Source organism: Microtus ochrogaster, linkage group LG4 (genome assembly GCF_000317375.1).
Source record: "Microtus ochrogaster isolate Prairie Vole_2 linkage group LG4, MicOch1.0, whole genome shotgun sequence".
Classification (NCBI taxonomy): Eukaryota; Metazoa; Chordata; class Mammalia; order Rodentia; family Cricetidae; genus Microtus; species Microtus ochrogaster.
This window is the reverse complement of record NC_022030.1, coordinates 30,922,064-30,938,105: the sequence shown is the minus strand read 5'-3', so window position 1 is coordinate 30,938,105 and position 16,042 is coordinate 30,922,064. Positions and strand designations below refer to the sequence as shown.

The following is a 16,042-nucleotide window of genomic DNA, read 5'->3' as shown; positions in this document are numbered from 1 at the left end:
TAGTCTGTTCATATTTACTTGTAAGTGTTCATTGCCAAGAATCATTGATCTGACTCAAGGCCTCTGGTTTCTGCTATACCTCCAATAATAGGCTCTCATTGGGGCTGTTCTTGGATATCATATTACTGTCCTGTGTCATTGAGATCCTGCTGTTTTGGATCTATAGGTTCATCTCCTTTACACGCTCCAGCAGGTCATAGATTTGGTGGATTTTGGGGGTCTGCTAACTCATAGTTCTGGTTCTGGGCCTGGGTGGTAAGGGGGTTGGCCAGCTCACTAGCTTTCCCTCATCATCACTACCCTGGGGAACTTTCCAGTACTGCCTTGGCTGGCTTACCAAATGCAGCCTGCAGCAAGGAGCAGGGCCAGTTCTACAGATCTCAGGCCCCCTTCACTCATATCACCAGAACAAGCGTCACTGTTTTGCTCAGGCAAGGTATGGGGTCCTCTTTCCTGATGGCTGCAGAGAGACCTTAAGAGCGGGAGTGGGCTCAGCTCTCCTGCTCTAGTTCTCTGGGCTAGCTAACTGGCACCCCTGATAAACAGGGTCAGGTCTAGTGTGCTGTCCAGGCAGGGTGTAGGGCCGGCTCTCCTGTGTGTTGCAGGTGGTGTGGGGCAGGGATAGTTGTTTTTTTTGTTTTTGTTTTTTTTTGTGACTCTAGTGCCAGCTCTCTCACCTACCACCAGTGGCAGGGGTAAGAGGAGGCGAGCATCTTTCCCTCATCCATACCACCACACGGGTCAGAGTCAACTCTGTTGCTCTCATGCCCTCAGGGCTGGCTCACCTGCATCCCCAACAACAGGGTCAGCTCTAGTGTTCTTCGCAGGTGAGGTGCAAATCTATGGTGAGGAGTGGGACCATTTTTCCTGAGTGCAAGGGATGGGGGACAAGCTCTCTCCAAGGAGTACTATCAGCTTGTCTGCTGCAGTGTCCAGCAAGGGGCAGGACCAGTCACTGAGGGGGGGGGGTCAGTGAAGAGCAGGGACAGTTTAGCACAGCATGTTTCTAATGACCCCGAGCTAACAAGAACCAAGGACATCACCACAGACCCCAGGGTTAGAAGGACCATGAACCCCGAACCCAGACATAGCCCTCAGATTAGCACACCCCCGGCGGCAGCATGTCCCCCTGGTAGCAACATGGTTCTGGGTGGCTGGTGAGAACCCAGATATCTGCAGAGTCACAGACACCACAAAAGACCCTGACCTCTGCATGGCCTTAGGCCTGTGTCTGAATGTCTCCATGGCACCAGCCTCCTAGATCAGCGTGGCCCCTAACAGGGCACAGTCCTCAGACACTGACATGGTCTGAGGTGGCCAACCAGATATTGGTCATTCACATGGCCCTTGGTGACATTAGGAGCTCCGGACATCAACTCAGACCCTGACTGCTGTAGGGCGATGGACCCAGACATGGCTCTCTGCAGCAACCCTGGCCAACTCCAGGTAACAGCACAGGCCACTCAGATCAGAATGTCTCTGGTGGCTGCATGGCCCTCTGTAGTGATAGTTTATGTTTTAACAAATAAAGCTTAGCTGAAGATCAGAATGCAGAGCTAAGCTACCAGAGGCCAAGGAGTGGTGGCTCATACCTTTAATCCCAGGACTTGCGAGACAGAGCCAGAGGGCTCTCTGTTAGTTCAAGACCACCCTGGTACACAAGATTAAATCTATCTAAAATAAAACAGAGCTCACCCAAGTGTGATCTCAGGATTTAGGATCACACGCTTTTATTCCCAGCACTAGGGAGATGGAGATAGGAGTGATATGGCTGGGTGGAGAAAGTAATATAAGGTGGAAGGAGATGAGGAGCTCAAGGCAATCTGAGGTTTGGGGGAGACAGTTGTAGTCTGGGGTTTGGTGGAGACAGCTGTAGTCTGAGATTTGGTGGACACAGATGGAGTCGGGAGATACAGTCTGAGGACAAGATTGCCCCTGCAGTATAAGCATTGGTAGAGGTAAAAGAACTATCTAGTGACTGGCCTCTCTGCTTCTCTGATCTTCAGCATTAACCTCTATATCTCTAAAACTATATCTCTAAAACTCTGGGTTATTATTATTGAGACTAACTAGAATTTGTGGTACAGCCCTCGGATGCCCTCATGGACACAGATTGTGGCCCGGAACCTGGGCATCTATGTGGCCTTGGGTGGCAACCTGGGCTGCAGACGTCAATCAATATAGACCCTGGTTGTGATAGAACCATGGAATCAGACATGGTGCTAGATAGCAGCCTTAACTCGGATGTCACCATGGTCCCAGGGGAAGCACAGACCACCCAGATCAGCATGACCACGCAACAGTATGGCTTTTGGATACCAACATGGCCCCAGATGGCAGCCCACGGGCTAAGGACATCAACAAAGACCTCATTAAGATAGGTACCACAGACCCAGACATGGTCCTCAGCAGCAGCCTGGGCCAGGTTCTCAACATGTCCCTGGGTGTCTCTGTAGGCCACCCAGATTGGTATGGTCCCCATGACAGCAACATGACCCTAGGTGGCAGCCTAGACAGTAGACCCCTCACAGTTCCTAGGCATGACAGGAGCCACAGACATCAACACAGGCCTCCTCGACTGTTCCAGGGCCCTGCAGCATTAAGAACTGACCCTTGGTCATAGCCAAGCCCCGACATCACACTGTACTTGGGTGGCCAGCAGACCATTCATGTCAGCCCTTTCCTCATCAACCTCAGCTTTTCAGACCCGCCTCTCTCCATCGCCCACAAACCACTCCACCTCTTCCTCTGTCCATATCCCTACCCTGCGCTCTCTCACCACAGTGGTGCCAAACTGCCCAGTGCTAGGGCTTTTGGTTGGGTCACAGATGGTACTTGGTTGAGTACTGCCTGCCCCAGTCATAGGAATGGCATGGAGAGCTTTTCCTCTCTTTGGTGCTGGAGCCTGGAGATCTCGGGCAGCACTTGGTATGATGGCTCCTGTTGATTGTGACTCCTGCAGACCCAAAAGTCGGTTGCAGGGGTGGGGTGGAGGGGGGTGGGGGCCGCTGCCATCTGTGTCCACCACTGATTCAGGTCCAGGTGGGGCCAGTAGTTCCTAGTTGACTGTGCCCTAATTTGCTTCTGGTAGCTTTTGATGTTACACGTAAGTCTTTAATTTACTCTGACTTGAATTATTTTATTTTATTATATTATATAGCAGTAGTGTTATATGTAGATAATTCCCCCAAGATAATTTACTGAAGACTACTTTCAGCATCTCATATTCTTGGAAACCATCAATGATCACTTAACTGGGAAGGTAAGATGGCTCAGTGGGAAAAATACTTGTTATGTAAGTCCGATGACCTGAGTTCAATATCCAGAACTCATATAAAAGTGGACAAACAATTGCACAAAATTCTTCTCTGATACACTCTCTCCCTCTCCCCACCTTTCACTCTTTCCACCCAAACTAATGAATAACTACAAAAATAAAACTCTAAAATTTAACCATAAATGCATAGTGTAAAGTTTATACGGCTTGATAATCAGACAAAATCAAACTGAATTTAAAAAAAAAAGCCTAGGTTTAATGGGTGTCAGCGCTTCTGGGTGACCCTCAGGAAAACATGGAGAGGGGAAAGGAAGAACAGAAGACCACATGTTCATTCTCCGGGGAGCAGTTTAAATAGCCTGTGGGAGTGGTCTTGACCCTCTCTTGGAAGGGGTCACCTTTTGGCAGACTTTCTCGGAGGTGGAGTCTGGATTGGGGCAACTCCCAAGGGGAGGGGGGCTTGAAATGGAATTTTCCACCCAAACATTCCAAAATGGGTGTCAGGGACTGGGGTGAAGCCCCAACCCAAACACTGCAGACTCTTTGGATATAGGGGTGTCAGCAGCTGAGGTGACACTTCCAACCAAACACATAGGTATTTGTTTTAGGGTTTTTTTTTTTTTTCTCTCTGATGAAACAGCAGGACTATCAGCAACTTGGGTAAGGAAGTGTTTCTTTGCCTTACACTTTTCCAGCACAGTTCATCATCCAAGGAAGTCAGGACATAAACGTCAACAGGGCAGGAACCTAGAAGCAGGAGCAAACGCTGCGCTCAGGGAGGATTGCTGTTTATTGATCTGCTTTCTTGTACCACCCAAGATTACCAGCCCGGGGGTGGCAGCACCCACAGTGCATGCTGTGCACCCCCACATCCATCATCAAACAAGAAAATTCACATAGCTCTGTGGAAAGACAGATGTTACAAGGCTCCTCTGACTCCCTCACTGATGTAACCCTCCTCTCCCAACACTGATGTAATCGTGGGGTTTATCTTTAAAACCACCAGTGCCTCTGAGCTCTGGCATCAAAAGAGATTTTGAAGGCAATACCCTATTCTTGGCCTGGCCATTATTAAAGGACTCATTCTCTGAATTGGCTTAATTAGCATGCATGCTGGTAATTGTCCCACGAGGATTGTTTCGCTCTGAATTGAAACATTCCCACAAGGAAAGACTAGGGAACTGAACGGGCTTCACATGGATGAAAAGAATCAAAGTGAGAGCGTTCATGGGGACCCCTTGCCAAGGATATATGGATACAGTAAGCAGCTGCTGGGAGAGGCGACAAGTCAATCAACCTAGCTACCAAGAGGAGACACTGCAATCTGTCTAGCTGCCTAGAGGTCATGCAGAGAGCTCTGGGGATTTTATCACTTGCACTCCATGTTTGGGAGGGCTTTGGCGATGATCTTTTGAGTCATCTCTGCTCCTGTACGGAACCCCAATAAATAACCTATGTCATGCTGCTTACCATATTGATGCAGTACACTTTGATAAGTTCCTCTTGTCTTGGTGATTTAATTAGCTGTCTTCTTTGTTTGTTGAGACAGGGTTTATCTGTGTAACTGCCCTAGCTGACCCACAACTAGCGCTGTAGACCCACCAGCCTCTGCCTCCCAAATGCTGGGATTAAAGGCGAGTGCCACCATGGCCTGGCTCTATCTTTGGGTTCTGAGAACTTGATTAGGTCAGGGTATTTTTACATTTAATATAAGTAGGGTTCACGCATATGCATACTGATTTTTCACTTTTGATATGATAAGATTCTGACATGTCTCAAACAACTCCTCACCTCTCCTGAGAGAAAACCAATATCCAGATGCAAGAGTCCTGCCAACACTAAATACATGGATCTTCAGCAAGGAGAGTGTAATAGCTGCTCTGTTGTTGTTGCTTCTTAGGAGCAGAACATTCCTTAGGCCTTTTCTCCCTAAGGGTAACCCTCCATTTATCCCAGCAGAGATCACTGTCAACAGATTAGCCTCCCTCACAACTAGGAGACAGTACCACACAGAGTGAGTGTACATACCCATTTCAAACAATACAATGAAGACAGTCTTTCCCAGACATGCCTACAGGCCACACTAATCTAGACAATCCCTCATTTAAATGTCCTTCCCAGGTGATTCTAGACTGTGTCTGGAATATAATTAATACCATCACAGCTTCTTTTTGTTAAACTGTTCATTCCTTTTTCCATGTATTGTTTCATATTTGTTTTTTAGTTGTCTATGCTTACATGTAGAATATTTGAACTTCTTTCAGACAACTGTTTGGAATTCTTTTCCAGGCACATTTTATATTCCAGGCTTGTTTTGGTGGGGGAGGGGTCAGCAATTGGTGATTATTCTGCAGCCTTGGCTGTATAACATTTAATTCTCATCGTCTTATGTTGGTGTCTACATATTTCTCAACTATTTCAGCAGGGAAAGCCGTTCACTAGTCTAACCAGAGTCTGTGGGTGGTTTATCTGATAATAACCTCAGAAGGTTGCTCACAGGGGTCTGTTCCAAGGTGTCTTCCTGGGGGAAAAAAATGAACAGTAGGCAAAGGCAATAAACCCGAAATACCCTTGTAGATGGGAAAATTCATTGAATTTTTATATAGTCACACAGTCAAAATTATCATCAATTTCAAAACAAAAGAAATTCTGTAGCCACAAGCAGAAAACGACATTAACTACGGTAGTGATGAGCACAATGTCTTGATAAATCCCCTTCGATCTAGTGCTCAGGTCAACACGCCACCCTCCCGCTGACGTGACGCACAGTGCCCTTTCAGGAACTAAGCTCCGTCGCTCTACATGTTTGAAGATGAAACTGCAGTCAGTCACTGACAACCAAGAAGGACATGTGGGTGGCCAAGAGAAAGCTTTATTGTTTTATGCCACTAAGATTAGGGGATAATTTGCATGAAGAACAATGTAGCCTGATATGACTCACACGCACATAACAAAAATCTGATGAGAGATTACTTAGGAAAGGAAAACTTTATTTTTAGCTGTTCAGAATCTGCGCCTCAGAAATGACTCTGAATGCTAACACGCCTCTTTAAATAGAATGACTAAAATAGGCCAATTTCAAGTTAGATGATCTCTAAAAGAAACAGAGGACAGTGACTTCACTGAGATGAGAAAGGACACGAGCACTTCATTTTCCATGGAGGCACTGCAGGAGGAGCCCTTCATGGACTGTGTTCTGCTGAGGAGAGCAGGAAAAGGGTACTATACTCACACCTTTTTTTTTTTTCCCCTTTTACAGTTTCTTTCTAGAATTCTATCAGCAATTTTCTTTGGTCTGTACTATGATGTCAGAGACTTAATTCTCTCCCTGACAGTCACTTGCCTTTTGGCTACAATGTATCTAACCTGCTGACACAGCAGATCCAAGTTTGGTTCCCAGTACTCACACTGGCTGGCTCATAACCCTCTGTAACTTCAGCTTCAGAGTGTCTGTCACCTTCTTCTAGACCTTACAGGCACTGTACTCACATGCACAAAGCCACATTAGAAACACAAGCACGCACACACACACAGACATACACACAACCATACCACACCAAAGGAAATCTATAAATGCAAATTAAAAAGTTCTAATGTCACAGGAAAAAATGTTTCACTCACTATTTATTAACTAAGCCAAAAGTTGTTTAAATTTACTTCAAAGAGGGAGATATTTCTGAAAAAAACGAGAACAGAAAGTGCAGTACCAATATTAGAAAAAGGTTTGAGAATTTTCTCCTTGAATTTATTTCCAAAGAAGCAAATGGATTTTGTCTGTTGTCTGAGAGATTCCTGAATTCTAAGCAATGTATATTTCTATTACATATATTTTTTTGTATTCAAATGTGCTACAACTTTACATATGTTTAAAATAAGCCTTCAGAATATAATTAATAATATTGTACTAAGAAATTTCTTCTATACAGTCTATTTTAATAGATAAAGTGCTTACAACCAAGGACTATACACATTCTAAACAAGCATTTTAAATTAAATTTTGGTATTTACTAACTTAAGTACTCAAGAACTTGGGTCGAAGAATCCAGCAAACTGAAAGTCTGTTTATCAAGAGAACTGTTATCCTCTACCAATGCAGAGATTTTGGAATTTCTGTATTCCAAGAGTTCATGATCCTTGCTTGATGCCAATAACTCATTATCAGCTACACCAATAGTTGCATCTTCTACCAAAATATTTGCCTGGTATGGTCCAACTGGGATTTCAGGTAATCCAACGTAGTCGTGATCTGCTACTACTGAACCTTGTAAGAGATAAAGACTGTCTGAAAGAGAGATCAACATTTAATCTTAGAATTGAAGGCAAACATCATTTTAAAGTTAAGCATTAAGTGAGGAACAAAACTCAAAGTAATAAAAAGTTATGAATGTTAAAAAAAACAAAAACAAAAAACTGTCTCAAAAACCCAAACCAAACCAAACAACAAAAAACCAACCTCCCCTCCCAAACCAAACTTCTTACACATTAAACATACACAAAAGCAAACAAAATTATGTATACAAACACACACACACACACACACACACATACACACACACACACACACACACACACACACTAGTCACATATAAAGAACGTAGGACCAAAGCTTCCTATTTCCTTGAGTGGTCCTTGGTGCACATGATCTGTATAGGACAAAGAGCAGGAGTGATACAGGTTGAAACAAAATTATGTAACTATAATTTTGATAATGATATCCTTAATATGCATATACAAAGCATATTTGTCTGAATTAATAAGGGTATTTAGCCAACTGAATTGCTAAACTCTTATATTTCTAATTTCAGATGCCTTCCAATTTGTACAGAATTCACAGTAGTACAATTACATTAATGAGTTATAATATAAAGCTATAAACTAGATGAAGATAAAGTAGCCCAAATCTGACTCATGTGGCAGGAATGTGTGGAAGGCAAGCTCCAATGAAGCAGCTAACCTTTTATTTAAGTTGAATCTGATAGCAAAAACCTCAGAAATGTTCAAGATCTACCTAATCTAAGATCTACTTCATTTACACTAAACAGGGAACTTTTCCTTGTCAGTATTTTGTTATACTATAGGAAAATATTCATTAACTCCCTGAAAAACACATTTAAAATAAGTTGTTAAACTAATAATAAAACAGCAACCTCCTTCAATATAAAGAATACAATAGAAAAAAAAGATTCTTTCAGGTCTGATATTCTAATTCATTACAAAAGGAACTCATCTACCATAGCTGGTTAATGTCAGCATTAATTAGAATTAATGCATTCTTTTTCTGGATTGTCTCCCAAACATGAACGGATTCTCCTAAAGATTTTAATGGTTTATAGAACCCTCCAGTCTAAGTGTAGGAAGAAGACTAATTGCCCATTTAGATCAGAGATCAGTGGGCATCACACCAGAATTGGTAGTTTGTTTGGAAAAATGAACCCTCTCTAGAAGTTCATACATTTAAAAACTTAAAATTTATGAACTTTAGTAACTCTTAGAAATCCACACATTAAACAGGTGGCAGAAATCGGCTTATGTGGGAGTCTCTGTAAAACAGAGATATGATCTAAGAGAGGCAAGAAGGAAATCTGATCTAGCATGACTTAGCCTGGTTCAAAGTTCTACAGGCTAACACCAGGCATTTTATTTTAACCATATTTAAGGTATAGCACATATTTAGAAAGAAGTTTCCTGATAATTAGTTAACTCAATCCCATGTGAACAACAAAGTTTAAGACATGTTTACATTGAAACTTTTTATAAAGTAGATATGGTTTCTTACATAAGGATGGGTACTGTTGACTCAGAAACAATCAAGATAAGAGTCTAGGGAGAATTACTGAGGTAAGTCAAATAGCCTGCAGGAGTCAGGATTGGTCTGGCATGAAGATTAACAAAAGTTACCTAGGCTGTTGTAAAGCACAACTAACATCTCTTGTAAAAAGTGACATTGCTCATAAAGATGAGTTGTATTGACTGAGAGGCAATGCTCAAAATGTAGTGAGGGAAAGTCTGGGAAAAACAAACATAATAGTCTGGTGGATTCGGGTGAAGCCTGGCACTACAGATAGCAAAACATCACCAGGTAATAAACTACATCCATTTCCAGCATTCTGGGTGGAAAACAGGTAAACACCTCGTTCCTTTGAAGAGACAAGCATGAGGGTTTAATTGTCCTGTTTTCCTTTGTACTTACTTATGTGCACAAGGGCCTCATACCCTCTATAGGCTTGGGCTTAGACAGTCATTTAGTTCATTATTATGCAAAGTATTACAGTTTACTATTTCTCATGAAAGAGTATGTGGTGTTTAGACTTAAAATAAAATTCAGAAGATAAATTATTTGTGGGGGAATGAAAGTACACAGGGGCAAGAGAATGATGAGCTGCATGCTGGGTGGGAGAACTGATGCACAAAAGGAGCAACTTTGGAAGACCAACTACAAATCATTCAGCTGATGATGACTGTTTTCACCAAGAGCATCAGGAAGATGAACAAGGGTCAATGAACTTAAAAGGGAGACTATTATTAGAAAATTAACATGGAAGCTTACTTACTGAATTATGCTTAATACAAAAGGTCAGATACTTCATAAGCTCAATTAAAAGGCTAGGTATGAGAGAAAGTGTTGTTGAGTTTAAAATATTCATGAGGAATTTTGTAAGTTCAATGTCTATATGTTAGATGGCATCAGCACTGATGGCAGACATCATAGTACCTAAGGTATGTTAGGTGATGTCATATTGATGAAGACACCATAGCATCTAAGGTCTATTAAGCAAGATCATAGCTGATGGCAGATACCACAACACCTAGAAAATTTACAATGAGTTTTTCAGAGATGGTTGACGAAGGAGGTTTTCTGTAATTTTTTTCATATAAGTGAGTAGGTTAGTTTATTGTAACCCTAGACAAACAGCCAACTCCACAGTATTCTAAGTTGGCTTATTTTAGAAAACTATGCTCAGTAAAGAAAACATTATCAGTGAAGAAAATGTATCTAGATGCAAAGCTCTCAGAAGCTGATTTTTTGAATCTGTGCTCAGGGATTACATTTAGGCTTACATTTCAGTTACTTGGCCTTGGGGAAAAAAATCTTACCAACATCACCTATTATTAAGAGGGAATATTACACACACACAAACACACATACACAGAGAGATGTATATGTACATATACATGTAAATATCTTTGTATGTACTTATTATGTATGCATGCTATACAAACACATGCATTTTTCCTTTCCACAAATGATGGCTCTTAAAGTATCTTATTATAACAAAACCATGCAGAGTATGGATCATACTTATAAGAATTACTGTGAAAATGTCCAGGCCAGTTCATATAGTGAAAAAAAACCTCATTCATCCATAAGGACCAAATATGTTTCAATTCTAACTACAGTCTAACTGGACCCAGTTCAAATGTGATTCAAAATAGATTATCAAGAGACAGACTCTTTTAGGACCTCCCAAATATGCAGATCCAATAGTTTCCATATATTGTTAAATGAACACCATGTTCATCTTTTTCTATTCAAAATGTGCTACTAGAAAATTTAAAACTACATGTCATGTAAACTTTGTGTCATTGGACAATACTGGCATGGATACACAAGAATCCCGAGGAAAGGATATAGAAAAGAATGTCAACATTCGTACTTTTAAGGAAGGGACAAACACCGTATTAAAGGAGTTTTCTACCAAGGTACATTATACAAAATATGCTGTATTACACAGTTTTCTTTTCTCATTCTATTGACTCAGTTGTGATCATGATGAAAACACATTTAACAGAGATAGTAACTTCAACTTTGAAAAGGCTGAATAATGTCTCCAGTTTTTTTGGAACTTAGACATTTTCAAGACGTTTTTACAAACTTTCTCTTACGTGGTTTCAAGGAATAAAAAATTTAATATCAGGAAATAGGTATTTAAATTTTTAAGAGGGAACCTACATTTAATGATCACAAATGATTCAGGTAAATTAGGTTTCTCATTGAGTTAGCTTTCTTATTCTTATGTGAGGTGTCAAAATAACTAAATTTTCAAACTTATACCATATTGCACTTCTAATATATCCTTTCCATGATAAGACAACTGTAATTTGATACTATATTATTATTGTTATAATATCAATAGTGGCTACCAGTAATGAACTGGATGGGCTCTGGATCTGGAGAGTATGTAGCTAGCTATAAGGAAACCATAATACTAATAATGTGGAGATCATGGGTTTAGTGCCATAAAGCATTAGGACACTATGGCATTACGACACATTGTTTTATTGAGACTGTTCACTGTCATCAACACAATAATAGTCTCGTATACCCATTAATCTCTGTAACCAGTGGATATGTAGCTTTACATGGCATGAAGGAATTTGGGTAGTCATGAAATTAAAGCTGCCTCTGATATGATCTTAAAAATATTTGGGCAGGTTGAAGGACAAAGGCTCTCAAATGGAGAAGAAGAGGGACATAAGTGGGATATGAGGCATTACTGGCTTTGGGAACAGAAGAGAAGGACCAGGATAAGGAAGCAGCTAGAACAGTGGCTCTCAGCTTGTCTGTTGTGATCCCTTTGGGGGCCACAGGGGTTGCATATCAGATACGCTGCTCACCAGATATTTAGATTACAATTCATAACAGCAGAAACACTAGTTATGAAGTAGCAACAAAATAATTTTATGGTTGACGTCAGCACAACATAAGGGACTGTATTAAAGGGTGGCCGCATTAGGGAGGTTGAGACCACGGAGCTAGAACCTAGAAAGGACAAGGAAATCCATTCTCTTCTAGATACTCTAGAAACAGGACTCTGCCAATGACTCAGAACAGCCCACTAATACCCATGTAGGAATTCTAAAGTACGTAAGTTTATGGCAATAATATTTGAAGCACTAAGTCTGCTGCAAATTGTAATGGCAGCAAGATGAAACTTGGTAGTGAAAAATTATTTCATAAATACGCTCTTTTTTATTTTTAAAGAATGCAACTAAATCTTTGGTGAAGTAGACCCAAATCCATTATCAATCAAGCAAATAAATTAAGAGCCAGACTGTGTTGGATGGGACAGCAGGTCAGCACCAAAATTATCCCTTTAAAATGAGATTATGATTACAAAGGGACACTAGTATATTTTTAAAAAATTCTTATCAAAATAAGGAGCTTAAAAGTGCTCAGCATCAAATCAGACAAAAGAGCAAACAGGCCTGCTAAAAATAGCAACGGCAAATACTTCTAACCCAGTACTGAATGTGTTAGCTCGGTGTTACATTCCAGATAAGAACGACGGGAACTTGGCAATATAAGTCCACCTGTTTTAGACTGTGACTCTAACACAGCCAAGAAGTCAACAGCAGTACAGAGTAACATGACAGATAAAACAGACACTTCAACTCCTTTGGGATATTGGGTTTTTAACTTTATGTCAAATAAAAATGTTTGATGGCTAAAGAGACTGTTTTCATTAAATTCACTTTGGGGACTCTTCAGGGTCAGCTGCTGAGGGAAAGGTATTTAGGGAAATGCATGTTGCTGAGGAAAAAGATGAAATACACCAAATTTCCTTTGTATTTCTGCCAATGAAACCACACACACACACACACACACACACACACACACAAAGCACCAAACACTATTGAAGAACTAGTTCAGAGCATGGTTGGTAGGAAACTTGAAAATAAATCCACTTACAAACTTCAAATGTGTGTGTTCACACCAATAGTAACACTACACTTTTCTTATATTACTAGAAGAAACATTCCAGACAGCTTAAACACACAGCGAGAAGCATATTGCTTCTATGTCGACAGCTGTCTTCTCTGCTTGTTTCTGACATACTCGGATGGAAATTAGCTGACTTCCATTCTGAATGTCTCTGATAAGAGAAAACTGAAGAATGCTGCATAAGATCTTGATGCAGCAACATTTTATAAGCAAACCTCGTATGAATGAAGATTATCATGAGAAGGAAATACATTCTGAAGGGGAAGGAGGAATCTTGGTGGGATTAAAGAACTCATACAATCCCTTTTCCCCCACTTAGTGTGTAAAAGGGAGAGTCTATAAACAGCTCTGACGTGAGAAGACACACAGAATGAATGTACTGCCCTCTTATAGGGAGGATGAAATTACCACGTGCTTGGAGTCAGAACAATCTGAGCTAAGCTTCTGACTAGAGCAACTGGTTCCATCACAAGAAAGAAAAGTACCAAGAGCTATTAACAAAGTGCTGGAGTCCAGAAATGGGTAAGAACTACTATACTGAAGAGCCCCATAAGGCCTTCATATCTCAACAAAGGAATTCAGGTTATTGCTTATTGCTTGTTATTTATTTGTGTCTAGTGAGTAGCTTGTTTTGATATTTAAAAAATAAATTACATCACCATCAGATGTAACTTGCATTCAAATAATATTAATACATCATTTTCTTCTGTTTATATAATATTTATTCATTGAACAAAATGAGCAATGATATGCATTGCATGAAAATGTTGCGAAGTACTATGCTCTTTACAGAAAATGCATAGTTATAAAATAAGAAGCAAATAACATCCTCTCATTTATCTACCTCAGAAGTTCAAGGAGCAAATACAGTAGAAAGAAATAAAATAATCTTGAAATGGTGTAGGAGATTCTTCTATGTGTTGCTCTCATTGGTTGAATAAAGAAACTGCCTTGACCTTTTGGTAGGGCAGCATTTACAAAGCTGGAGCAGACAGAACTGAATTCTGGGAGGAAGAAAGAGAGTCAGAGAGAGCCGCCATAGAGCCGCCAGGTCAGACATGCTGAATCTTTCCCGGTAAGCCACGACCTCGTGGTGATAGACAGATTATTAGAAAGGGGTTAAATCAAGACATGAGAGTTAGCCATTAAGAGGCTAGAGCTAATGGGCCAGACAGTAATTTAATTAATACAATTTCTGTGTGATTATTTCGGTGTAAGCTAGTCAGGCAGGAAGGAACTGCGCTCCTCACAACATTGAAGAAGTATGGGGACTTAATCTGAAAACCATGTCAAAATATCATTCAAAACTGGGTGGTGGTGGCGCACATCTTTAATCCCAGCATTCGGGAGGCAGAGGCAGGCGGATCTCTGTGAGTTCGAGACCAGCCTGATCCACAGAGCTAGTTCCAGGACAGGCTCCAAAGCCACAGAGAAACCCTGTCTCGAAAAACCAAAAAAAAAAAAAAAAAAAAAAATCATTCAAGCCCTATAAAGGCATGCCTGTTGGCATAGTCTTGGGCATTATAACACTCCTATAATTATAATAGAATATAATAATTATAATTATATTTAATCATATTTATAATTAAATGCATATAATTATGGGAATGCCATAATTCTATGGTCTGATAGCATTTTGAATATTTCACATCCTACACCCTTACTCATTCCAACCTATGACCCAATTATGAAGCCACATTAAAGGAAATAAAGTTCCCTTATTTATCTCACAATTAGATTCTGGACAATATGTTTGTCTTTGGCAGTAAATAATCATAGCTGCTGTTTTTTCACATAAAAATAAGGCAAAAGTAGCAGAATATTATACAAAACTGTAGATGGAATCTTTCCTTTTTTGAAACAGGTTCAGCATTTTTCACAGCAATTATGAAAAGTTAATAGAAGTCCAAACAAAAATCCTGTTTGTTTGTTATAAACTACTACTACTACTATATGCCTGCTTATTTTCTAATAAGAAAGAGAAAGAATGGATTTGGGTCGGTGGGAAGGTGGGGAGGATCTGGGAGGAGTTGGAGAATGGGAAAAGGCAATCAAAATATATTGTATGAAAAAAATCAATTTTCATCAAAAAAGTTAAAAAAATGTTAGTAAAAGTACACTCTAATCAGATTACTAGGAAAAACTAAAACTCTATCAAATACTATAAAATTTGGAGAAGGAAGCAATTTAACCAAAAAAGAAAAGATTGTTTGAAATTCCAGTCTCTTTTTGCAGAAAAGATAGCACACTAGAGGAGCTACAGACACTTACCGTGCTCAGCGGACTCTCTCACGTAAGGTCTAAGGTGGGACATTTTGATAGGCCTTTTAAGCCTGGTCCCAGTGTTATCTCTCAGGACAGCACATCCACCTTCTGTAATATAGTCTATGACACAAGGACCAACCCATTCAGACTGGAAACGGCCATCTTTCCACCAGTTCTTCCTTTGTCTTAAAACTTCATGACCCACTTTTAAGTGAAAAGGATTTAACTGCTTTGGTTTCTTTTTAACACGCTTGGTTTTGTTTGGTTCATCCAAATTGTTTTTCTCCACCTGTAAATGAAAGACCATCATGACAGGACTTAAGTTTAAATGCACAGGCTAATAAGACTATGGCAGTGGGGATTTGCGAGCTGTGAATGAAAGGAAGGACTGAACCCTAATTAGTTCTTTATTGAAGTCAGCATCTCTCTCCTCAACAGATGGTAATCAGGCTGACTGGCTCTGAGAACATGCACTAGTAAAAGGACAGAGTGCGAAGCTTCACAGCTGCTTACAAGGATACAGAAACCAGGCCTTCCCAGTCTCTCCAAAGCCATAGCTTTCCTGGCAGTCTCAGAATTTCATAGCTTACAAGCAGACTTCTTAGGGTTGGGAAAGATATTCAGTGATAAAAGCCTGAACTCGTTAGGACCTGAGTTTAGATTCTGTGCACCCACTGGACACAGTAACACACATCTGTAGCCTCCCAGTAACACACATCTGTAGCCTCCCAGTAACACACATCTGTAGCCTCATAGTAACACACATCTGTAGCCTC

At 40.5% G+C, this 16,042-nt stretch overlaps 1 protein-coding gene and 1 long non-coding RNA gene across 4 annotated transcripts in view; one reads left to right on the top strand and one right to left on the bottom strand.

Moving 5' to 3' along the window:
* Nucleotides 1-6,889: 6,889 nt before the first annotated feature.
* The window catches only part of Gin1 (gypsy retrotransposon integrase 1), a 25,739-nt gene continuing 16,586 nt past the window's right edge, over nucleotides 6,890-16,042 (bottom strand). For all 3 annotated transcript variants that reach the window (XM_005361344.3, XM_026786076.1, XM_026786077.1), the window contains 2 exons: nucleotides 15,273-15,555; nucleotides 6,890-7,559 (listed from right to left, as the gene is read on the bottom strand). In XM_005361344.3, the coding sequence (XP_005361401.1) occupies nucleotides 7,285-7,559; nucleotides 15,273-15,555 (558 nt within the window). In that variant the 3' untranslated portion in view covers nucleotides 6,890-7,284. The remainder of the gene's footprint in view (nucleotides 7,560-15,272; nucleotides 15,556-16,042) is intronic.
* The window catches only part of LOC106144180, a 4,846-nt gene continuing 2,228 nt past the window's right edge, over nucleotides 13,425-16,042 (top strand). The window contains exons 1-2 of the long non-coding RNA XR_001229261.1: nucleotides 13,425-13,523; nucleotides 13,973-14,076. This is a non-coding gene — a long non-coding RNA (uncharacterized LOC106144180). The remainder of the gene's footprint in view (nucleotides 13,524-13,972; nucleotides 14,077-16,042) is intronic.